The 26805-nt window shown below is 38.6% G+C and overlaps 1 protein-coding gene across 1 annotated transcript in view; it reads right to left on the reverse strand.

Moving 5' to 3' along the window:
* The window catches only part of Hephl1 (hephaestin like 1), a 78793-nt gene that overhangs the window by 23996 nt on the left and 27992 nt on the right, over window positions 1–26805 (reverse strand). Inside the window, exons 3-12 of the mRNA XM_069989571.1 lie at window positions 22525–22737; window positions 21735–21914; window positions 18996–19250; window positions 16182–16350; window positions 13459–13598; window positions 13193–13324; window positions 11269–11480; window positions 8032–8182; window positions 3691–3903; window positions 216–429 (exon numbers count right to left, since the gene is read on the reverse strand). Coding sequence (XP_069845672.1) covers window positions 216–429; window positions 3691–3903; window positions 8032–8182; window positions 11269–11480; window positions 13193–13324; window positions 13459–13598; window positions 16182–16350; window positions 18996–19250; window positions 21735–21914; window positions 22525–22737 — 1879 coding nt within the window. The remainder of the gene's footprint in view (window positions 1–215; window positions 430–3690; window positions 3904–8031; window positions 8183–11268; window positions 11481–13192; window positions 13325–13458; window positions 13599–16181; window positions 16351–18995; window positions 19251–21734; window positions 21915–22524; window positions 22738–26805) is intronic.

The following is a 26805-nucleotide window of genomic DNA, read 5'->3' on the forward strand; positions in this document are numbered from 1 at the left end:
TCACGGAGGAAAAGCAGAAGCGGCCTCGGGTAACCACCTGTCCCTGTCCAGTGGAGGACCGGGGGTCGGGGGGGAGCCCTGAGCTTCTGAGCTCGCGAGGAAAAGCCTCCACCTGTCAGAGCTGTGCAGAGAAAACCCCGCACATGTGTTTTCATGTTTCCAGAAGTGAGCATGCGCATTCCCACCGAAGAGCTTGGCGGCTTCGCCGTTGGTACCTTTCCCCTCCTGCGTCCAAGTGCTGCTTTTCGAACTCCCAGTTTTTGTTAGGGGCATAATCCCATTCTACCTCTTCAGCGGCGATGAAAAAGGTTCTTAGCATCCCATAGGGCGGCTCGGGAGGGTCCCTGTGGCCACAGCTGCTGACCTCATAGATCTGACTCATGCCTCGGGCGAAGTGGTGCAAGGTGGAGCAGAACACCTTGAAAACCCCTGGAAGAGAACAGACAGCCCAAGGTGGAGCAGACACCTTCAAAACCCCTGGAAGAGAACAGACAGCCCAAGGTGGAGCAGACACCTTCAAAACCCCTAGAAGAGAACACACAGCCCAAGGTGGAGCAGACACCTTCAAAACCCCTGGAAGAGAACACACAGCCCAAGGTGGAGCAGACACCTTCAAAACCCCTGGAAGAGAACAGACAGCCCAAGGTGGAGCAGAACACCTTGAAAACCCCTGGAAGAGAACACACAGCCCAAGGTGGAGCAGACACCTTCAAAACCCCTGGAAGAGAACACACAGCCCAAGGTGGAGCAGAACACCTTCAAAACCCCTGGAGGAGAACAGCCCAAAGTGGAGCAGACGCCTTCAAAACCCCTGGAAAAGAGAGCAGACAGCCCAAGGTGGAGCAGACGCCTTCAAAACCCCTGGAAGAGAACACACAGCCCAAGGTGGAGCAGACGCCTTCAAAACCCCTGGAGGAGAGCAGACAGCCCAAGGTGGAGCAGAACACCTTGAAAACCCCTGGAAGAGAACAGACAGCCCAAGGTGGAGCAGACACCTTCAAAACCCCTGGAAGAGAACAGGCAGCCTTGTGCATGGCATTCGCGTTACTGCGGGCCATGGGGTGGACAGCTGTTTTACCAAACCTACATAACTTATTTCCAAATCAACAACAAAGCTGGGTTGACTTTTAAAACATTGGGTTTTAAATACTTTCAAATCCGACCCCAATGGAAAGAAATTGTTTTGAATAGATTTACTTCAGAATAAAAATAATTTTAAGTTTATTTGGGGAAAAATAAACCCTACAAATTTTTACCAAGAAATGACTTCTCAGGATGGTCCTATTATACACACCCACTAAAAATGGTCACTTCTGAAGATATGACCATTTCAGCCTGTCCTAGTTTAAAAAGAACTAATTAATCTAGACAAAGTTCTGAAGTCATAGAAGATTGCTACTAAGGGATTTCATAAATTATTGTGAACAATAAGTGTGAAGTCTTATTTTTATTATTATTAAAAACATGAACTACCTCATTAAGGTCTTGAGGAGTCTCATATCTAAAGCTTGTTCTACATTATGCCAAATAAAAAGCAACAAGAACAAATTTTGATTTCCGTGCATAATTCTAGTAAATCACCCCACCTGAAATTAGATGTGATTTGTTAGAATTATGCAGAGAAAACATTAACTGTATTTTCAATGGAATTTTCTAGAAGAATTGACATCAGATAGATACATCATAACTAAACTCACTATAAAACCACATGTAACAAAATTAAGAAATTATTGGATCAAAAAATCTTCCCTTTCTCTAATAGACTGTTTTAGAATCACATAATTGGTGTGCCCATCAGTAACTATCAGCACTTACCAAAGAACTTTAATTTTTCTGCACATGAAACTGTTGTCTAATTATTTTCAAATTCCCTCTCTGACGAGAAAAAACAGTTGATTCAGTAGATATTTAAGTGCCCCTTGAACAAGAGCCTCAAAAAGCATAATAAATATAAGGTTGATTCTTCTTAAAAATGTGGGCCAGGGTCTTGTGAAACTACAAAGAAAGCATGTTTGGAAAGGTCTTCCTTTGTGCAAGCTTTTTTCAGGCAGCTCATGATGTATTTGTCCATTATTGTTTTTCAACAGTTAAGGAAGTATTTTCTCAAAGATCAAGAAGAAATGTGTGAGTTTCAGCCACTGTCTGCTCTACTTTGTGTGTGTGTGTGGGGGGGGGGTACTGGGGCTTGAACTCAGGGCCTGGGTGCTGTCCCTTTATTTTTTCACTCAAGGCTAGCACTCTGCTAGTGGAGCCACAGTTCCACTTCTGGGTTTTTAGTGGTTAAGTGGTAATGAAGAGTCTCATAGACTTTTCCTGCCAGTGCTGCTTTTGAACCATAGTACTCAGATCTCAACCTCCTGAGTAACTAGAATTATAGGCAGGAGCTGCTGGTAACTAGGTCTACACACTTTTTGAGCACTTTTCTCAGCTTCTAAATAAGGGACAAGAATAGCTAAAAATGATTAAGCTCTTCAGTATTCACAACTCTGTGTTTGCCACCAAACATAAACCAGAAACCTTTGTTATGAGGCTCCTTAGAAGGTGTGAGACTGTCATGGTTCCACACTAGAAAAGTAGCTAGATCTCTAAAATTATTCCAACCAATTCTTTCAGGGCCTGTTTCTGTGGATTAAAACTATTTATAGATCTTCTCATGCTAGGAGCTCTTGGGCAAAAGTTTTAAAGCTCAAGTCTCAAGGTTTCAACTGATGATACAGAGGCATCTCAAGTGTGGTTCCAGTATGAAGTCAAGTCCATTAATATGTGAGATTCAGCAGCTACTTGAGTAGCACATAGGTTTCTCATTAAGACTGGTGAATAAGTTGGGCGGTGAAATATATTGAATGCACATGTCACCTGCTATCCTCACTTTTCATGCAGAAAGTAGCATACACTCCCATGAGCTGCTAAAAAAAAAAACCTCAATAACCTAATTAGCTTGGGATTTCTAGGGGAAATGTTCCACATATTGGCACTTTACAAGGGCTTCTATGAATAAAATGCAGCTTTCTCTCAGGAGAAAGCAAAGGTGTGCAACAGAAAAAATGAAAATAGAGAAGTTTCCAGACAGCTAATTTGAAAGTCACTGTAAGTCATTAGGGAAGGGAAACCAAGTTCTTCTATTAATGGCTACATCCATCTCTCTAATACCTAGAGCACCCACATGCTTTGGAGCAGCACCTAGAATGATGTACATGCTCAAGAAAAGAAATTCCTTTTTTTTTTTGTCGGCCATAGGGCCTGAACTGTGGGCCTGGGCGCTGTCCCTCAGCTCTTCTGCTCAGGCTAGCACTCTACCACTTGAGCCACGACTTCACTTCCAGTTTTTTTCTGCTTATGTGGTGCTGAGGAATCGAACTCAGGGCCTCATGCATGCAAGGCAAGCACTCTACCACTGAGCCACCTTCCCAGCCAGAAATTTCTTTTCTTAGAGATAAATTTTCATGGATCAAGAGCATTCACCTGGGATTTGTATGGCAGAAGACCCCTGCATCCTGCTTGGTGGATGTTATCTCCTCCGCCCTTTGCACTGGGTGTTTGGACAAAAACACCTAGGATTCTTCTCATTTGAATGTAACTATATCTGCTTCTATAACTCTTGAATTATTAAAAGCCTGTCAATTTCTTCTGAGAGAAGACCCCATGAGGAAGAGCTGAAATCTGGTCTCTAGACAGACCCACCATTTTTACCTGCATTGTCGGGTTGCATGAACGCTGTTGTGGACATGTGGGGAAACAGAGCCAACGAGTCACGATGAGTGCCTCGAAGGTGGATGGTGTTTCCTTGGAAATAAACTCCATGCATGTCGGTGTCAGTGCCCATTCCAATCAAATGCCAGGACACTCTATCCTTTTTGCACATGCTGAGGCCTGGCTGGTTGCCATACATATAACCATTAATAGCTAAATGGGAACAAGAAGACTGTCAGAACCTTCTGTGTATGTAGACATATTAAAAACCCTCTATCTTAGTGAGAGATTATCAACATGGGGAAGGTGGTGTTCAAGTGTGTTTGTGGTGTCCAGAATATTCTTGTTATTAGAAAATAAAAACTACTAAAGAAATGTTACTAAAAACCTGGATGAAGAAGCTAGAGGGTGGATCCACTTAAACTAGCAAAATAACAATAATACAAATGCATTACAGTTATAAGAAAATTTAATGATACATATGTAAGAACATTACGAGTAAACAAGGTCAAGTTGCATTATACTCAAAATCTGACTTGTTGAATTGAAACCCTTTGTACAACTGCTTAATTAAAAAAATAAGGAATAAAGTCAGGTTGTTTGTGCATAATTTTTTTCTACAAATTGTTTCATGGCATGATATGGTCCATAAGATTCTTATCTGTAATTAACCAGTGAAGAGCTGAAAGTGAAGCTCTTGCTCAAGGGGTAGAGGATCAGCTTTGAGAGAAAAAGCCAAGTGAGAACAAGAATCCTTGAGTTCAAGCCTCAGTACTGGCACACATAGAGAAAACATTATTGACTTCCTCAATTTCCCATACTCTTTTCTAAAACTTTTGATATAAAAATCATTTTCTTTGGAAGTTGCTTTCTAGCCATCTCCCTTGTTAAATATCTCTTCGTTGGTTATCAATTCATTCAATTCTGCTAGATCCTCAATGCTGATGTCTTCACATCTCATTCTAGGAGTTATCAGACATGACTGCTTTCATGGGTTTTGTATCCTTTTATTTTCATGGTGAAAATGAATTAACATTGTATTTGCACATGTCTGATCAGTGGAGAGTAATCTAGAGGAGATGTGGGAGCAGTACATTATAAAGACAGTACCTGAGGAAATAAATCTTAATGACAAAATTTTCTTTTCTTGCTTCAATAAAAAAAAAAACTGTAGCTTTTTTTTCTATTTTTGAGTGTGTATACATGGATAGAATGAGGTTTCACTATGACAATTCCACAGATATATGCATGTACTTTGAACAAGTTTACATCCTCATTATATTTCCACATTTCTTCCATCTCTTCTCACTTCCAAAGAGTGTTTGTTTGATTCAAACATATTTCAGTCCATTTGAAATGTCTTTGGGGATAACTTATGTATAATTGACTTTACCTTTTCTATCAACCCAGTCCATTAACAGTGGCTATATCTAGATCAAAGTCTTAGGAAGAAATTAGAAACCACATTCTCGTTCTGTAGGGATAAATGTCAAGATTACATAGCAATGTCTGCTGGGTAAGTATACATAATTATGTTTCCTGATCAATGTCCCTGAGAGAGATAATGTATCTCCACCTAATCCCCACTATTGCCCACATCAGGCAAAAACAAACAAACAAATCCAAAGACATGAATGGTCTTCTGGAATAAGCCCCCTGTCAAAAAGTTCTTTTTATTTCTGTGACTGCTTGCTAAGTATACTTAAATATAGGACTATTCATAGAAATGACCTAAACTTTTGCTCATCAAATATTAAAAATATTAGTGTAAATACAGGTCTTAATAAATTACTATTTAGTAGAGAATCTTTCTTGATTTTAAACTTTTGCTTAGAACTTCATTTTCTAGATCTTGCACTGATTCCTTGAATAAACACCTTTCAAACACACACTGTAAATACATGAGAGTCAAAGCATGATACCATGTTAGACCCAGTCTCTGGTTTTGTTACTTCTTCCCCTATCCCATCCAAGCAAGACTAGCATTAGAATTTACTTTGTAATTAATGTGAAATCTTTCCCTTAATGTGAAATTCTTCCCTTAACTTTGCTTTTAAAATGACATGTGAAAATGAAAGAGGTGACATTGATCAAGTTATATTGTATTCATAAACTGCTTTGTTAAATGGCAACTATTTTGTATAACTACTTAAAGATAATAATGAAAAAAATTAAAAATGAGTTTTATATCATCAAACCAGGTTGCAACTTAATGTGATGTGGTCCATCAGTTCAATTTTTCCCTGTAGAGGTTTCTCTGATGATAATTGTCTTACAATTTAACTTCCCCATTAAGGAATTACCATGTTTGCTCATTTTTAGTTTTGTGTCCCTCTTTTACCATCTTCTACAAACTGCAGATACAAATTGCTTATCCACATATCAGAATGCTTTTCCTAGAAGATGACATTGGAAGTCGCTTGCTTCCAGACCCTGTCCAGGAAGGTTCTGCTGGAAATAAGCATCAGGGACCATGGGGGTTTGTAACCTGCTTGTTGTGCGTCACTGTAACCTTGGACTTTTTGGACTCCCTATGCTGGGAGTCCAATATGCTTTAAAATATTCCTTTAAAAAAACATGCCAGATAGCTAGAACATGTGAGGGTGAGTCAAGGCACAGAGGGGGTAGATGAATGGAGAAAGGAAGGATGGTGAATAGTCAAAATATTCAATGTACATTTGTGAAAATGGAACACAACAATGTGAAGGGATGGGTAGGGTTGGGAGAGATGGGGAGAGATGGAAGAGGTGACAATGATCAAGGTACATGTACTTATAAACTAACATGTTGACTTGAAATCCCACACTGGTTTTAAAGTCAATAAATAGATGTTATGTTCAATCCTTAAATGAGCAGTTTTGTGTCTGTTATAATACTTGCTTTAGCACTTTTTTGACTGCCTTCTTTTTAAAAAATACATTTTTATTGCAAAAATACTGTACAGAGGGGTTACAGTTACATGAGCAAGGTCATGAGTACATTTCCTATCAAACATTGTTACCCCCTCCTTTGTTTGTCCCCTAACCTCCATTCCCTCCCACCTCCACAAGTAGGCTCCCCCTTCCCCCACCTCTCTCCCCACCTAAATTGTAAAGTTCATTTTTCAACATAGTGTCTTGTACATCTCATTGTTACAATGGGTCAACCTGTATCCCTATTTAGGCATTTTGTTTTTTCCCTTCACCTCCCCAAGGTAGAGAAGTATATATAAGATGCAGGGCACTGACACCAAATACAGTGAAAACAGGGGTAATACCATGGGGGAGGAACATAGAAAGAAGCAAAAAAAAAAAATCACATGGTACATTATAAATATGTTAGGAACAATAGCAAGAAAGAAAACACCACTCGTTTTCCTATCTTGGGGTTCATTTTATCTGGTTATCTTATCTGGTCATATGTACATAGCTTTTGATCTTGTCGGCTTGTCCCAGACATATACTAGTTATTGCAAATAAGGGAAACCATAAGACCTATGTTTCTTTGGGCCTAGCTTACTTTTTTTTTTTCCCAAGTCTTTCTATTTCCTAACAAATGGGGCATTGTCATTCTTTCTGATGAAGGCATAGAATTCATATATATATATATATATATATATATATATATATATATATATATATGTATCACATTTTCTTGATCCATTCATCTACTGAGGGGTATCTGGATTGGTTCCATATCTTAGCTTTGGTAAATAATGCTACAATAAACATAGTTGTATTGGTAGCCTTAGTATGGTCTTGTTTGTGATTGTTTGGGTAAATGCCCAAAAGTGGGATTGCTGGGTCATAGGGGAGCTCAATGTGGAGTCTTTTGAGGAACCTCCATACTGCTTTCCAAAGTGGTTGAACAAGTTTACACTCCTACCAACAATGCAGTAGGGCTCCCTTTTGGCTGCATCCCCTCCAGCATCTGTTGTTAATAGATTCCTTGATTATAGCCATTCTAACTGGGATGAGGTGGAATCTCATGTTGTTTTGATTTGCATTTCTTTTATGGCTAGAAAGGTAGAGCATTTCTTCATATATCTATTGGCCATTCTTATTTCCTCTTCAGAGAAGTTTCTCTTTTAAGTCTTTAGCCCACTTATTTATCGGGAAGTTGTTTCTTTGAGGATTTGTTGGGGGATTTAATTTTTTGAGCTCCTCAGGATTATAGACATGATTATGAGCAACAGGAAAGCATAAAGTTTTACCATATCTTTGGGAGATGACCTGTGAAGCTGAAGATGTGAAATCACTTACTTTGAGACCAAGAGCAATACCCAAGAAACAAAAATTAAGATAATTAAAACACCACAACTATTTACATTTCAAATGCAATTATGCTTTTCATTTATCATACCATGCATTCGGTTGGATTTCACAAACTCTTTTTCTTCCTTGTCAACACTGGAGGGATGCCAGGTAAACTTCTGAATGTTTTCATCAAAATACCTGCTCAGATTCTCATCAAAGACTGTGAACAGTAAGTAAAATTCCTTGTCTATTCCTTTCTATGGAGAAGAAAGAAAGAAATACACAAAACATACAGCTTGCATAATTCATAGCATGTTTAACTTTCAAATTTAAGACAAAATGAGTGATGATCAACGTGAGCTACAGATTCACCAAGTCATTTTGTAAATCAGGATTCTCAGCTTGACTTGGGTGGGTTCACGTGATGTCTAGGAAACATGCTTTCTTTTTATGTCCTATTCATTACTATGAAACTTCTTTTTTGTTGTTCCTCTTTTTAAATTATTATTTTTAAGTAGTTGTACAATGGGCTTTCAATTCAGCATGTCAATTTATGAGCACAATGCATCCTTATCAGTTGTCTCCCTTACATCATTCTCAATTTCTTCCAAAGTGTGATATCCTTGCTCAGCAGGCTTTCTGCCCTGTGTAGTCCTGTTCACAGGCTGGACCTCTCTGACAGCGTCTGAGTATGGCCTCCGATGCTCGCGCCTCAACCTCTCTGTCTGACTTCATTTCCTGCTCCTCACCTCCTCACTTTCAGAAGACACTCTGCCTTTGTGCTCTTCCATCAATAGCACACCAGCCTCATTCGTGCTTTGGGGGTCTTTTCAGATGCTGTTCCCCCTCCTAAAGAAATCTCCTCCCCAGCTCGCTCCTCATGTTACATAGCCTTACCTTCTGCTTCACCCTAAAACTCATCTTACCCTACTCTTGTTGTACTTGAAGCATTTAGCTCCACCTGACATTATATTTTATAAACTTATTTTTAACTGCTTTCCTCTGAAATATGGGCTGCATGTGGGAGAGACAATTTTAAGGTTTTTGATTCTACTCTGTACCCTCAGGTCCAAGAAAAATGGCTGGAAAATCAGGCACTCAACATATATTTGTGAGAAAAATAATGAATTCATAAAACTTAGGAGACAGGGTTATTTTATGCTAACTTGGGTTGAAGAGGACTATGAATTACTAGGTTGCATATTCTTAGACAGTTTATTGGATTTTGTTTGACTACACAGTACACTCAACTAATGATTATGCTTTTCTTTCAAGCTGCACCAAATAGCTGATACACGTTTTGTCACTAGATGTCCTCCTGTCTCAAACATGTTTCCCATCCAAGCTGCCTTTTATTCTGCTGCTGTCCTTACAGTGATGCCTTGCCTGCCTGACTGCTCAGCTAATCCTTCACTCTTCTCCCTTGGTATCATGCAACAAAGCCAAGTTCAAAAGCAACTAGGACAATTTGTTGTGTTCTGCTATGTCCTTAGACATACATAGTTTGCTTCTTTTTTCTTTTGCAGACTTCTAATCCAGAGAGAGAGAAATTGGAGAAGAGGTGAGAGAGGAGGGGAATGGGAGGAAACTGGGGAAGGGGAGGGAAGAGGAGGGGAGGAGAGGAGAAGGAAAGGAAGAGTAGGGAAGGGAAGGGGAGGGAAGGGAGGGGAAGCTAAAAAAATCACCTGGATTTTTTATGGATGCCTATGGCATCCATATGAAATCTTACTAGAAAGATACATAAATACCTCTTCTCCTGCTCATCTTTTCACCTGCCTAGAAGAGGCCTGAATAGGTTTTTCCCTGCACAAAGACTGATACTCAGTAGGTAGGTTACTTCTTGAATTGAAAATAACTTTCTGTCTGGTAAAATGGATTTCTGTCTGAACAAAATTTCAGCTTTGGGGAGGTTTCAGGATTTTTTGTTCCTCATGCATCATGTATAACTAATCTCACCATAAATAATATTTGGCTTAGGTAAAACAACAACTTCTACAGACACTTCTGGAGTCTTCAGAGAGCTACGTGAAATGTAATTAGGATTCTTCTTATTTGCCAAGGTTCTCATAGTTGGCCATAAAAGAGTTGGATCTTTCACACATTCTTTATTCAGATGTTATAGACCAATTAAATCATAATTTCCAGATGATTCCAGTGTTCAGCCAAAGCTGGCGACCCCTGTAACTCGTCATTGAAAACTGGAAGTTAATTATGGTAGCTGCAAGAAAGTGTGTAAAGAATTCCTTATAAACACTTATTTAGAGGCTTACATTTTTGCACTGATTAGCAGTGAAAAGCACAGCATTTCAAAATACCTCTATGTGATATTAAGTATATTTATAAAAAGAGGAAAACCTACTCATTCAAACCTTTATTTTACCAATTAGAAATTGTAAAGCAATTTACCTAAGCTGTGATGTCTTAGAATATTTGGCATTGTAAGGACTTAGTTCTGGGCTCAAAGGAATTTCTAGACTTAGATGACACAGGCATGTTGGTCTACCAGTTCTCTGCAAAAATGAAAAATCCTAGAAATGTCTATTTCATGTGTAATACTCTTGAGTATTTGTACTATACCTCAATAGTAATATAAGGTAATACAGAATGTATTTACTATGGTAGTAAGTCAGAAGAACATGTGACTTGGCACATCTGTCTTTTCCCAGTACATTAGCTTATTTCTTATGAATTAAATACCTGAACCAAAAAGATAACGTGCCGGAAAATATTTGTAACGTAGTTTTGATTTTTTTCCTTGTTGTATTCATTCAGTGAAAAGTTTGATTTTTTTTCTATAAGTATCTGTAGAAGTTGTTGTTTTACCTAAGCCAAATATTATTTATGGTGACATTAGTTATGCACGAGGAACAAAATATCCTGAAACCTTCCCAAAGCTGAAATTTTGTTCAGAGAGAAATCCTTTTTACCAAAGTTATTTTCACTTCAAGAAGTAACTTACCTACTTTGTATCAGTCTTTCTGCAGGGAAAAACCTACTCAGGCCTCTTCTAGCAGGTGAAAAGATGAGCAGGGGAAGAGGTATTTATGTATCTTTCTAGTAAGGTCTCATAGGGATGCCGTATGTACTTCATTCTGAGAATGAAGTACACTCAACCCAGCTATAAGAAATAGAAAAGCAACAATCCTGGGTGGGCCTTGGTTACTTTGGAAATTTGGGTCTAAAGTTTAGAAAAAAATAAATAAGTCCCTCATTGTGTAGGAGTCAGTTTCAAGAGGAAAGAAGAGCTACTGCTTTTGTAAGGGCCTCTTCATCACTAGCTACTCGGTAGCCACATGGCTCATCTACTACCCGGTATAACTCTTGGTGACATTGGATGACCTACCTGTGTGCCGTCGGCATTGAGAGCACCCCTTTTACACACCAGCAGAGGTCCTACAAGCCCAGCACTGGTATCCTTGATTGCCTCAACTGCTGAGAAGTAAAGATAGGTCAAGCAGGGGGGGTCGCCTGCGGCGGGGCTGACACTTTCCGGCACCATCCATCTGTATGTGAAGGTTTCCCCAGGCTTGACATGGGCGCCTGGTTTCAGAAATCCTGAGGGTACAAATGAAATGGTTACTCAAATCCACAGCAAACACTGCCCAGGCTGGACTGACTCATCCCCATGTTTCTCTCCAACGCTGGCACATGTTACAGGAGAGTTAGTATTTACCCTACCAGGGGAGCCACTGATGCCTATAACACACTGTTGTTTTATGAGGTAGAAGCTTCACTCAAAGCACTGTTTTCTTTGTAGAGTGTATACTGTTTTATACCCAAATATTGGACTTAGCCAACATTGAAAGAGTGATATAGTCCATTTAACAATTAATTAAATATGAGACATCATTATTGAATGCCTTCTTTTTTATTTTTTCCGTCATGGGTCTTGAACTCTAAGCCTGGGCGCTGTCCTTCAGCTTTTCAGCTCATGGCTAGCACTCTACCACTTGAGCCACAGCACCACTTCCAGTTTTCTGAGTGGTTTATTGGAGATAAGAGTCTCATGGACTTTCCTTCCCTGGCTCCTGAGTAGCTAGGATTAAAAGTGTGAGCCACCAGTGCCCGGCTCATCGAATGCCTTCAATATAAAATATGTTTTACTCAGCCTTGCAGGAAACAACCCCAAAATGTTAAACAAGAGACTAATTTTTAAAGATTTTGAATCCTGGGAGCATGAACTAGTAACTAATTTAAGTAACCATACGCTGAAAGAGGTAAGTGAATGTTCAAGGTTACAAAGCTGATAAATGACAGAGCAGGGATTCAAACTCAAGTCTGTTTCCTTTGAAAGCCCATGCAACTAATTCACATTGATTGTACTGCCAAAAAACACAACAGTATCTCTCTTATTGAACCAGGCTAAAGATTCCCTTTGCATACCGTTCCATGTTTTGGAAAAATGTGCCCAGTAAGTTTTCTGAGTTGAAAAATGAAAAACACAAACATTTGGCTGGCCCTGGTGTTCTCTCTATGGGACCTCCCCTCCCCACAAGTCATTCTGAGCATCTTGATTTTAAAAAACAGAGAGCACAGTTTTATCAGGAGAGGCTGAAGATTGGAGAGTACAGATTCTTTTATCTTTCCTCTCACCAGCACCACCAAACCTAATCTTGACTGGGATCTAGGGGATGAAGAAAGATCCCAGGAGGCCATGGTGGCTGCTGCAGCCATGGTGGCAGCACTGAGGGCCCAGGAGTTTCTCAGAAGCATTGTCTTGAATGGTGGATATTCCTGCCACCTCCTGTGTGCAAAGAGCCTGCATTCCCTGCTCTGTGAGGGAGAAAGGCTGAATATGATAATATACAGCCCATAATACTGACCTTCTATCAACAGTTCTAGTAGTAAATAGAGCAACGACGTGTATAATTTTGTTAATGAAACACTGGAAATGAGCTTTCCCCTTCTATTCTTACCAGCAGAATCTTGAGAAACCTCCAGCAGAAAGACTCTCCATTTTAGAGATACAGAAGAAGCTTACTTTAAATTTACTACATTACCAAGAGAAAAGGAAAGAAATGACCATTTCCAAAGATCCTTTTGAGGAACCTGTTCTGTATTCTCCCCATTCTTTTCCAGTGCCTTATCATGTGAATGTTATTATCTGCATTGGATAGATGAGAAGAATAATGTATAGGAAGTTGAAATCATTGCCTAAGTACTTAGAGTTGGGAAGGGAAAGGACCAGGACTTGAACCAAGTCTGTATAGTTGTCAGTCCTTCCCTCATTTGCTCTGTTTCTTCTCTAGGCTCAGGCTGAGACTCACCATCTAAGTTTGGTGCTGCATCAGATGCCTTGTCATAGAGCACACCATGGGGTAGAATGCTGTAGACTTTGTCAGCTTTGTTGGCAAAGGTCACTAGCAGGGTATCACCCACCTCTGCCTTTATGACTGGACCTAGAAAATTTTGAGAGGGGAATGAAGTTGGTGAGAAGAAAGGAAATAAGTTCGAGCAGAGGAGTCATTCTATGGAGATGAACAATGCCTGGTAAGGCATGGCCTCTCCAAACACGAGGATTGTTTTACTGTACCAAGAATTCCAAGATGGCCTTCTATCCCGGAGGGTCTTTTTCTTTGAGTAAAAGTTGCATCCACATATTCTGTATACCGAGCCTTCCAATATTGCCCTCCTATTCTGTGCTCTCCTTGTGTGAAGTAGAGTGCAGAGTCACTGTAAATGATGTTGGAATGTGATTGAAAACACATCCTGCCACATCCACTGGAGACATTAATAATGGATCTTCAATGATAACCTCTATCCCACTCACCCACCAATCTCCCCAGGAACATCCACACTGGCTTGAGCAAAGTTCACAAGGAGTCGACCAGCCTTAAAAGTCTTCAGAAGTGATCGAGTTCATTTCTCTCTTGGACATGGTACTCCCTTCCCCAGAAGTTCAGCAACCAAATAAGTTACAGGCAAACTCCTTACTTACCAATATTGGGTCCCAGAACTGTGTCCTACAAAGTAATAAAGAGCTAACAGGTTTCTCTGCTGAGCAAGCATCTATCTCTTGCTGATATCAATGTGAACACGCTCTGCAGATGGTAGGATATGTGCTATCTGGCATGATTAAGTGAGTGCCTAGTTAATTAAGTCATTTAATTAATGGAAAGGATGTATAAACTGTTATCATAAAAATCAAATTTCAAAATTGTGAGATTTAATAATGTAACTTCTGACTAACATTATCTCTCAACCACCTCATCTCCACCAGTGGAAATACCACTCCTACAGTCATGCATTGTCTTTCTCTTCTTATGCTATCTAATCCCCTTTGCTTACTCATCTTCACTTTGTAAATTCTGTACACTTCTTTTTCAACACACTTTTTTGCATCTTTTCTCGTCTTGTCTTCCTTATACTAAAGCCCAGGTGATGCTCACATCACCTCATTGCATATTCTGCACCTTATCTCACTCCGGCTTACTCATTTTTTTCTCAGTATACATACTAACACAACATTAATATCCCAAAAGGTTACCAGCACTATTTATTTATCCTTAAGTGTCAATTGCTTCCAGTTGCCAATCAAACCAAGTTTTAAAGTATTAAAGAACTTTTGTGATTGATGTCCAGTATTCTCTCTATTGTTCTATGCAAGTGCTCATTCCTTTATGCAAATGACCACCACATTCTTTCTGATCTAATCTACCTCTCCCATATAGCAGGTGCTGTGCATTAACCCCTGCATCTAAATATTCCCAGCCTTCACTACTTACTTGTCATTCTACAAGATCCTGCTTAAATCCTATTTCCTGTGTGCGGTGCTCTATGACTATCTTTGTTATCTCTGAACAGCCATGAAACTACCTCTACTCATAACTTGTAAAGTTGTTTCTGCACCCCTTCTCCACATAAGGGTGAGGATGTTGTCTTAGATGCTTTGCATCTCTCCTGCCACAAGTTCATTGTACTTTCATATACCACACTAAATACTGGTTGAATATACTCTAATCTTTCATATTTCAGAAGGCACTTCAGAACTCCAGAAGGCTTCTGAATTGTTTTAAAAGCTAAACCTCACCAAGCTCCAGTGGCTTATGCCTGCAATCCTAGCTATTTAGGAGGCTGAGATCTGAGGATCTCAGTTTAAAGCCAGCCTGGGAAGGAAAGTTCATGAGACTCCTATCTCCAATTAACCATGAAAAATCTGGAAATGGAGCTGTGGCTCAAGTGGTAGAGCATTAGCCTTGAGCAAAAAAGCTCAGGGTAACCCCCAGACCCCAAGTTAAAGCTCCAGGACCAGCACAGAAAATAAATAAAACAATAATAACAAAAGTTTGTTCTTCTTATTCTGTTTAGAAAGAAATGCTCACCAGTAGAGAATATTGACATGAAAAGATTTTTATGTATGGTTCTCACAAATTCTTTGTGCAAGTTTCAGGTGCATTAGTTTGGTGGAAGAATGCATGTATATATGTATGAATGAACAGAATTGATGAATGAAATATATGCTTGAAGCAAAGGTTGTCATTACTGGTCACAAAAAGAGGACTTGAATAGGTGCCAGGGAATAGTAATCATTCTTAGCATCCAATTGTTCATTTTAATGCATTCGTAATCATCATTAACATATGCGTCTCTAAGTCACAGAAGTTCACACCAAATTATACATTTCAAGATTCAATTTGAAAAATACTAGATGCTATGGGAACCAAGAAAAAATGATTACTTGTGATTCAGAAGTCAGGGAAGGCTTCCCTTAACAACTTAAAGGGGGGGAAATGACACTGTTGGACAGGGAGGAAAGGGACTCGTGAAGGACAGAGATGGGACATCATTCATATCAAAATTCCCTGAAAAAAATAGCTCATTTACACTGAAAAGGAGTTTCTTCTACTGAAAAATAGTCATGCAATGGCCTTACTCTTAGTTTTCCAAATGGCACTTTGCATTCCAGTTTGCACACAATGAGTACTCAAACATTTGTTTAATGAAAGAATAAATGAATCCAAGGAAATAAACACTGCCAAATCTCATCAGTATTTATATTAAGAATTTTTAAGAAATGACACTGAAATTGTCCAAAAAGAAGTGTACTCATTATCTGACTTATCTAACTGTAACCCCTCTGTATACACCTTTGTAATAACAATAAAAATAAAACAAAAAGGAAGAGTGACATTGTGTCATCTATGTGGCATATGCTCATCAGAGTAGGGCCTGAAATACAAGAAAGATCATGTGTGGAGATCTTACTACATGCCTCTCTTGCAAAGAGCTCAGAAACACCAGCAAAAAAGCGCATACCTGCCGGAGGCATTCAGAGGAAGACCAGTAAACTTGTCATACCCTTGAGGACCATAATCCCAAAGAACTTTTTCAGCTGCTATGAAGTAGCGCCTCCGTTGACCATTCATCTTGGGGCGAGGAATATCACTTTTGCAGTTACCAACATTGTATTGCCCTAACATTCCAGCTGTAACACAAACCAAGAATAAATGACAGTCAGAAAAATATTGAAGAGCACTTAAAACTTTTATACAGAAAATTAGATTACATGCTAAGTTAAAAATGAAGAATAGTAGTGAGGAGAAGAGATTTTGTAACATATACGACAAAAGATGCATGTGTGAATCACTAGGGAGGTGGCTCAATGGTATGTGTTTGCATGTGGCCATGAATTTGATCCTCAATATCACTGGAAGGGCGGAAGGAACGTATGAGGGGCAGTGAGAGTGGTTTTTACTACTCTGCATATATGAAAGTAAAATAATAAAACTCATTAAATTTATAAAAGGATCAAAGAGTAATAAAGGAGGTCAGTTTGATCAAAGTCCATTTTATGCATCATGGAAATACCACAATGAAGCACTTTTGTACAACTAATATATGCTAAGTAAACAACTAAAACTAAAGAAGAAAAACACACATTGATAGACATTTATGTCCAAAGACATAAATGAATGTTTTATAAAAGAAGACACATCAGTCAAAGCAAATAAAAAGAGTTCAAGAAAACAAAGGACTAATAATGATCAGTGTTGACATTCAAGTGGAAGGAGGGGTGAGCTCACACATGATGGCTGGGGGAATAACTACTTTTAAAAACATAATTTAGCAATGTGTGGCCATAGGGTTTTTTTCTAAAAAAATAAACTTTGATCCATGGATTCCAAATCAAGAAGTTTTCCTAAGGAAACGTTCAGAGAAAAGTGAAAATGTACTATGAACTGTTTCTAATAGCCAAAAAGAAGGAGTAAAATGTAAGTGTTAAGCACTGGGTATTGGTTAAATAAAGTACAGTCTCCCTATGACAATCATTTTCATTAACATGAAAATATTCTTCTGATGTGTTAATAAGTAGAAAGAGCAAAGGACAGAGAACTAGTAGCAGACTGATTTTATTCTTTAAATCATGCATACTGTCACATAAGGGTATAGAAAATAGTGAGGGTGCATACTCATCAAAACACAATGTTAGTATCTCCATATGTGGTTACAGATTAAATTTACTAAGTTCCATAATATTTCTTTCCTAAGGGTATGGAAGATTTAGGCAATACTGGATATCAGTGAATGGATAAACATCAATTTACATTTACAACTACTGGCCAAACTCAGAGATATTATTCATCTCAAATGGTTTTCTTGATTTTAAGTCTAAATTTGGAGTGCTTAGGTCACGAATTTTCTTCTTAGATTTAACCCTGGTTGGGGACTCATGCCTGTAATCCTAATTACTTAGGAAGCTAAGACCTAGAGGGTTGCAGCTCTAATATTGGTAATAATTAATTAATTAAAAATTAGAACTTTATCTTGTTCAACTTTGTCTTCCCTGGTAGGTATTAACTGATTAACTTTTAAGTTGAATTTAACTTAAATGGAATAACTAATACTAAGATTTGTTATACAAAGTTGACAGGAACAAAACCATATTATCAAAGCATCCCTGAATATCCCTGCATATCAAATTTAGATGTTAATCAGATATTATTAAAGTGAACATTCAATCTCTCTGACACTTTTTCCCTTTCTACTTGCATCATCTTAGGCCAAGTCCTTTATATCCCATAGCTCGAATGCTTCTAGTACTTCTTAACTAGCATCCAGTGGCCTTCTGGGCAAATATGTTATATTAACCTTTCCAAGACTATAGTGTGTTACTAGTGTGCCTAAAAATTCAGGACTCAAAACTGCCTTCCACACATAGCTCTGCCTCCTTCACTTGGTCATGAACACCTTTCCACCAATACAAATGGCAGCATCAGAGAAGTTTCCAAGGAGGAATCATGGAGAGTTAAAAACTTAAGGGCTCCATCTGCCTCCTCAGGCTTCTCTCTCATTATTTCTCTAGCATGAACCTATCTTTTGGTCCAGATAAATAAGGATTTATTCCGTGTTGTCTTAAGGAACCAGAACCATGTCATTCCGCAGGCAGTTAACAAATGCCTTTTGTAGGCAAGAGGACTGTTCATTATCAATGGGTTTTGTCTTGATTTAAGGAAGAACATTCCAATAGAGCAGTCTAGAGATGACATAAGCTGATACAATCACTTAAAAGAGATATTCAAAAGGAAATTCAAAAATTGGCTGGAGAATTGATCCTGATTATCTAGAAAGTCTTTTTCAGTGCTAAAATTTTACTTAATCTTTCCAGTCATGGGAAGAAACATATACTTTTCTCAGTTTTAAGGAAGGCTTGCTTTCTTTCCTTCTTCCTCTATTCACTTCCTACCCACATTTCAAGATTTGGTTTAGGAGCAATCTCCTGAGGAAGTCCCTGGGTTGTTCTGGAATAGTGAGTACAGCATCCACAAAATCTGGCCTCACATTTTACTCATTTTGTAAACGTCTAACTGTGCCTTGCTGCTAGACTAAAAGTCCTTTTGAAAGTCTCATCCATTTTTTTCAATCATCTCCTTGTTCACAGAGACATGATTAATAAATGACTGAGAGCAGTATTTTAATTAAAAAATGTAGTATGCTTTAATGTAGTTAATATTTAAGTAACTATAATACATATAAGAATCCACCTATCAGAAAGCATTGGGCAAGCAGCAGTGACTATGTAGTTTTGTTGCACTGTTCTGTGCACATAGCATGGCCTTTGTCCTTTTTTACCTTGTAGGTGGTCGCTGACTTGGCATGTTATCATCCATTTCCCAGGATTTTCAACTATCATTTCTGTTGTCAGGAAGGTGGCTGGGAACAGGTTGACAACATCTGTCCGATGCCCTCTGCTGATGAAGGTGTTACCATAAAAGTAGATGGAATGGATGTCTATCTCATTCCCCATTCCAAACAAGTGCCAAGACACAGATTCACCAACACACATGTCAGGTTCAGGGAAATTTCCAAAGAGGAATCCATTGAGGGCTGAAAATAGAAATGCACTAGTGGAAAAGACTCCCATACAAAGGCAAACGAGACCAACACATCATTGGTTGTAATGCTTTATGGAGAAATTCAGGCCCTTAATACATATGTATTATTATCTCACAAAGGAATGGAAAGTTTTGTCTATTTTAAGGAAAAGAAATCAACACAAGTGAAGATCAAGCTGGGCATAGTAGCACATACTTGTAATCCTCCACTCCGGAGACAGAGGCAGGAGGACTCCAGCCTTAGCTATATAGTGAGGAACTGCTTCAGACATTTTTTAAAAAGAAAAAGAAAAAGCCTAAACAAAACAAAGTAGAGGGGGAGGCAGAAGAAGAAATCAGTATACATTGTACACAGTCTTAGAGCTACAGAGAGCAGTCTTGTAAGAAGGTGTATTAAGGTATAGACTGAGCCGATGCACTTCCAGAGTGACTCAATCACCTTCTATTCAAATCCTTCATTTGTATATCTACCATACCACCCACATCACACTTCCTTCCTGCTCCCTTGAGCTGGAAACATGTCTTGCTCATGTCATCAGGATCCAGCAGAAACTCTGACATGTAGCATCTACTTAATTAGGTAACACAAGCATGCAGCAGGGTGAAAAGTAAAGGAGTTGATTTAAGGATACTTATGAGACATATTTTTATTTTGTTACTTTAAAAAGCAGGGAGGTCCATGGGGCTAGTAGCTTATGCCTGTAATCCTAGCTGCTCAGAAAGCTCAGATTTGATGATTGAGATTTGAAGCCAGCCTAAGCAGAGAAAGCCATGAGACCCTTATTTCCAATTAAACATTTAAAAGCCAAGAGTGGAGCTGTGACACAAGTAGTAGAGTACTGGTCTTGAGAGAAAAAGTTAAGGGACAGCACGCAGACCCTGAGTGCAAGCCTCAGTACACGCGTGTACACACACACACACACAAAGCTGTCATTTAAATGGCAGCCACAACTTTACCAAGACTTGATTAAATTCCAACTAAGCTTTTTAAAGCTATTGCTACTAAGATAATAATGATGTAGACAGCACAATCAATTCTAAGCCATTTTGGTAGATTTGAATAAATCGAGCAATAGTTTTGTGTTGATTAACTAGGGGTTTTTCCCCCCTTGTAGTTGGCAAGTTCTCATTTGCCAGTCTCAAAGGAGTGATTGCCTGCACTTACTTATGCACGCATGCTATCTTTCCTTAAAATGTAGTGTAATGCTCAACAAGAAATGTACTTATTACCTTACTCATGTAACTGTAACGCCTCTGTATAGCATCTTTACAATAAAATAAAATTTAAAAAACACAGTAATTTTTATTAAATGAGGCAAGAGGAGAATCTACAACTCCTCTCCTTCTTTATGGGATTCTATGGCAACACAGAGGCTGCCTCAGGACGATTCTAAGAAACATGATTTCACAGTGAATGAAGACAGGTGTTTACATTAAAGATTTCCTTTATGTCCTCTAAAGTTCTCCAGCCAAACAGTAGAAAGAGACAGCTTAGTCCTCACATCCTCAAAATGCTACAGTAAGCCACCATTGTGAAGAACAATCACAGGTAAGCTTTCTGTCTGAACTACAAGGATAACTATAAATAGTTTGAACAAAAATATTCAAACAAATATAAGGTCTGGTGTACATTGGTTGCTCAATAAAACTTGGCTAAAAGAATGTGTGGGAAGATAGCATTACAAATTCACAAGTGCCCCTTTAATCCTTATGCATAGCATAGTTCTTAAAAGTTGGCAGCCACTCACAAAATAGTTGCTGAATAAGGCAAGAGGTACAAAACAATTATTAGGTGATAGTGACTCCATTCTCTTTTATGTCAATCTAATCCCATTAAGTCTCCAGGATTACTTTACCCATCAAGTCTTTGCTGATTATGACACTGATCCTTCCATTTTCTGTACCACAACCATGTCCATCATACTCAATTTAGCTTGTATCTATTGTGTTGCAGGTTGTTTAGGCTCCAACATGTATTATACCTTATTCATATTACTTCAAGCCACTGTCATCACTATTTATATATCTTGCAAAACAAGGCTTAGCATACCTTCCTGAAGTATCCCATAGTTTAGGAGACACTAGTACATTCGAGAGCATAAGAGACAGTCACTGCAAGGTCCACTCCAGGAAGGCTGGGCAGACTCTTCCCTCCTCTTGGCTAATCTCCACCCAGTACCTGCATTACCTAAGTAACTGGCACACCTGGAGGCAATCCCCTCCCCCTCCTCTGAGGTCACATCCTGGACCACCACCCCCTCCCATTGGACTGTGGGAGGGTCCAAGGCTCCGAGGTCATATTCGAATCTGGTGCAGGCCCTGGCCTAGATAAATCCTGGGGGGTAGGAGGGCTCGCCCCTTTTAGGCCATGTGTATATACACCATGCACGGTGGGCACACTGTTTGGAAATAAAATAAAACTCTCTTTCTTGCCTGAATGCCACTGGCTACCTACTTAAATTTACCTTACACTCACCATGCATTTTATTGCTTCTCTGGAAAACAGCATCCTTCTTGTCAACAGAATCAGGGTCTGTGCAGAAATGTCTTATATTTTCATCAAGGTACCAGCTTTGATTCTCATCCACAAGAGTGAACATTATAACAAATTCTCGATCCACATCAGTCCTTGTGCCTGAGTACCTGTTCAGCATACCTACAGGATGAGTTCAGAGGGCAGATTAAAACAAAAGTTCAAGGTGAAATAAATTAAAATGAGCTTTCCTTCTTACCAATGGTGTTTGGTTGATCTGAAGTTTGTCAAAGGGCTAAACATAGTTGGATAATCTACAATCCCCTCAAAGAACAACAGAAAAGTCATAAAAAATAAATATTCACAACTGTAGCCTAGGAAAGCTAACTGTCCTTTAGGTAGGTAGATTTTACTGACAACATAGACACACTAAGTCAGTTAACAAGAAGTTAAATAGCAAACATTACCTATATGTAATAATGAAGCAGAAGTTGTCTCAGGTCATTTGATGAAAATTTTCACGCTTATGGAATGTTATTTTATAAATATGAATTAGATTCATTTTAGAATGCTCCTAGGATTTCTTAAGTAGAATATAAAATATTTCCCTTTGCTATGATGTTAGACCATACTTCCATGCTACAGCAATTTCCAGTATGCTAAAGAAAGTTTAAAGGAAGAGGCACAGTCTGTGTGGAATAAGGAAGGTAAGCCATACTGGACCCGAATCTTATTTATTTGCTACACATGAGTTAACTGGGAAGAGGCTTTTGGGAGCGGGGATGCCCCTTACCTTCTTTACATACTAGCAGAGGTCCAATGAGCCCAGAGCAGATGTCCTTGGGAGCATCAATGTGAGAATGGTATACCCAAGTCAGGCAGTTGGCATCTGCAGGAGCAGGTGCATATTCTTCTCTCACTGGCCACACATAGGTATAGTTCTTGCCAGGAGGAACCATGTCATCATCCTTGTTCCTTCCAGATGTTCCATCTGGGTACAGGGCTCCTTCCGAGAAAAGACAAGGTATCATTAAAAGGCCAGAGTCTTTTAAATATCAGTGAAATTAAGTATGTTTGCTATGGAGCTTGAGGCAAAGTTAATACAATCTTTTTATTTTTTCATGGTATTAATCCTGGGGTTTGAATTCAGGGCCTGGGTACTACTGCCCCTGAGCCTTAATTTTGCTTAAGGTTAGTGCTCTACCACTTGAGTTACCATCCACTTGTGGCTCTTTGATGGTTCATTGGAGAGAAGAGTTTCATGGACTTTCCTGCCCTGGCTGGCTTTGAATCACAATCCTCAGACCTCATCCTCCTGAGTAGCTAGGATAATAGGCATGAGCCACTAGTGCCCAGCAAACATTTTTGTAGAAAAATTGTAGAAGACAAGTGACCAATATGTGCACATTATAATTATAAGAAGCATCATAATGGAGGTGGGATAAGATGGTTTCCAAAGGACGGGGAAGAATTAGATTGTTACTGAAATGAAGGCAGGAGAATGAATGACAGAGAAAGATGGACACAATCCAGGACTATGTACCATTCATTCCCCCATGCATTTATCACTCATTCATTCAACAGCACGACTTGGGATAGACCACCTGCTAATGAATGTAAAAGCATTAGAAATTCAGCTTCAAATGTGACAGTCAGTGCTCAGTATAACCGAGGCAAAGATATGACCAAAAATTTGAATATTACCTTCTAAACAAATCCTTTCATAAAAGTATAATTTGAAGTTTTGAGGACACCAGTAAAACGAACAAACAAAAAGCCAGTTAAGCCCCTACTATACAAGTATAGTAGATACTTCGTATGTTTTATCACATTTATTCTCTAAAACCACCCCCATAAGGAAGGTATTGACCATTTGTAGATATGTTAACATTGCTAGCATGTGACTGAGCCACATTTGAATTTTTTATGCCTGACTTCCCATCAAAATTATTGATGAGTGGATGGACCATTGTTATACTTGTTTATTCACTTTCATATAGCAACTGTCAGTACTTTTTACATTCTGAAAATAATGTGAGTAATTTTCTACATCAAGCTCATAAACTACATAATATCTGAAGTCAGTGACACTTATAGAAATAACATTGGCCGAAACCTATATGAAGGCAGCAGGGAATAAATTAGTTTAATCCCTCATTAATGCAAGTCTGAATTTCTGGTTACATTTAGATTAAATATTTTTAGATATAGGCTTAGCATACATTAAGTTAATACATACAAACATTAAGTTAATATAAGGTTATACAGTGTCTCTGTCCATAAAATGAAACTCATCAATTCATCAAGATAGAACTTTTTGCTAATATTAAGAGAATGTTTTTGAGAAAACTTTATATATACATTCTTTACCATTATAATAAATTATATGTTCAATGCTTTTGAAAACAATTTTCAAAAGATACAAAAAACTTTTTCAAATAGTTTTTACATGGTCTTTTGATAGGTGAGAATATTTTGACAAAACAATTTTTACTCCAAGTTAAGCTAATGTAATTTGCTACTTTCTATCTTGATAAATAATCTAACTTGATAGAGGAATAAATACAGCCTCCTTCCTTCTGTGCACAGTATCCCCCCCTGCCTAATGTCACAGTCACACAGTACCACATCAGCCACATACACACAATTCCTGCTTTTCTCTTTATCCTAGATAGCATCTCTGAACTTTTCACAGATATCTATCTAATTGACATTTACACTTGTAAATATCAAAGGATCTCAAATGTAACCTTTTGTAAGAGCAAAACTTACTTCTACCAAGTTTGATCTTCAGCCACTGTCTGCTGACCCAGAGAAAGCTACTACCAGTATATTCAATGCTACAAATCAGAAATAAAGCCGATATTCTTATCTTCTTCCTCTTTCTTCCTTCCAGTTTCCAAATAGCTAGAATCTGCTTCGCCTCAAATTCATCCAATTCTGTCCATTTCTACTATCCAAACTCTCATTCAAACAGCCAGCATCTCTCAAGTGGGCTTCTGCAGTAACCTTCCAGCTGGTTTCCCTGAATCTCTGCCTTTGATCCATCTTCCAACCTATGGCAAAAGTTAATCTTTTCAAATCTCAAATCTGATTATATTATCCTCTGCTTGAAACCATGCCATGGCTTCTCAGCAGTGCTCAGATGAAGCAATCAGAGAAAATAAAAAACCACCAAACTTTAGGTCATAAAGGAACAATGTAATAAGACTGATGTGCTACTCAAAAACCAGAAGTGGAGTTGTGGATCAAGTGGTAGAGCGCTAGCCTTGAGAACAAAGAGGCTCTGGGACAGTGCCCAGACCCCAAGTTCAACCCCCTGACCCCCCAAAAAATGAACAAACAAAAAAAGACCCTGATATGGAAGTCCAGTGGATACAAGTAAACAACACAGCTGCCCATAAAGGACACCTGGTAGAGAAAGAGAAGCTGATTGAAGGGAAACACACATGACTGGTTCCTAAGACAATGGCCTCATATTCAAAATACACCTAGGGCTCAAAAAAGTAATTCCCCCTTCCAAAATAAATCCTTAAACAAACAACAACCCAGTTAATAAATGGGCTAATGACTTAAAGAGAAACTTCTCAGACGTAAGACTGGCCAATAGACACATGAAATGTTCAACATCTCTGGCCATAAAAGAAATGCAAATCAAAACTACATTCAGATTCCACCTCACCTCAATTAGAATGGCCATTATCAAGAAAACTAATAATAATAGATGCTGGTAGGGATGTGGCCAAAAAGGAATGCTACTACACTGTTGGTGGGAATGTAAACTTGTTTAGTCACTCTGGAAAGCAGTATTGAGACTCCTCAAATGACTAAACATAGAGCTTCTCTAGGACCCAGCAATTCCACTCCTGGGCATTTATCCAAAAGACCACAAGCAATGCCATACTAAAGCTACCAGCACAACCACATTTATTGCAGCATTATTTACCATGGTCAAGATATGGAATCAACCCAGATGTCCCTCAGTGAATGAATGGATCAAGAAAGTGTGGTAGATACACACAATGGAAATCTATTCATCCCTCAGAAAGAATGATATTGTATCACTCATACGGACATAGAAAGACTTGGAAAAAATTATATTAAGTAAGCCAGACCCTAAGAAACATAGGTTGCATGGTTTCCCTTATTTATTGTAACTAGAAAGTGCCTATAAATCAATAAGTAAACACACTGGATAGTAAAAGACAAAAAACAAGGCACTTAAACGTGATGAATTAAACAGGGCTCTAGACATTCACACAGTGAGACTGAAGGAGGATATTCTTAAGAGAGGAGGATCACAAATGCTCAATAGTTATGGGCATATGATCATATAAAATGTTTACTGAAATAAACTCCAAGAATTGGAAGCAAGGTTTTTTGTTATTTTGCTTTTTGTTTGCTTTTTTTCTCCTTTGGTGCTGTTTTTTTTTGTTGTTGTTGTTGTTGCTGTTTTTTATTTCTCTACCTTTTGTTTGTATGTAAGTCTACCCATTTGGGGGAGGGTAAGTGGGGTCACAGACATGGTGGTACAAAGGGTGAACAAATGCAACACTCACTGTTGAAAATTAAGTGTACACCTTGTTGGAGAGGGGAATCAGGAAGGATAATCTGGGGAAAAAACAAGGGAAAAGGTGACACTGTTCAAAAAGAAATGTACTCATTACCTGATTTATGTAACTGTAATCTCTCTGTATATCACATTTAAAATAAGAATAAAAATATATTTTAAAAAATTAGTCAGAAAAGACAAAGAGCACTTCACACTAATAAAGGAATTATCCACCAAGAGAACATAAGAATTGTTCTTGTTCATGCTCCAAAATGCACCCAACTTCATTAAACAAACACTGGGCTTAAAAGCACAGCTAGACTCCCACACAATGATAGCGATAGACTTCAGTACCTCATTCACATCACTGGACATGTTGTCTAGACAAAAAATCAGCAATTGGATTTAACAAGCATCTACAGACAATTCCATGTAACCGTTGCATAATACATATTCTTCTCGGCAGTCTATAGAACTTTCTACAACATAGATCACATTTTAAGAGATAAAGCATGTCTCAGC

Source organism: Dipodomys merriami, unplaced genomic scaffold (genome assembly GCF_024711535.1).
Source record: "Dipodomys merriami isolate MVZ:Mamm:240054 unplaced genomic scaffold, mDipMer1.0.p SCAF_38, whole genome shotgun sequence".
In the NCBI taxonomy this organism is placed as follows: domain Eukaryota; kingdom Metazoa; phylum Chordata; class Mammalia; order Rodentia; family Heteromyidae; genus Dipodomys; species Dipodomys merriami.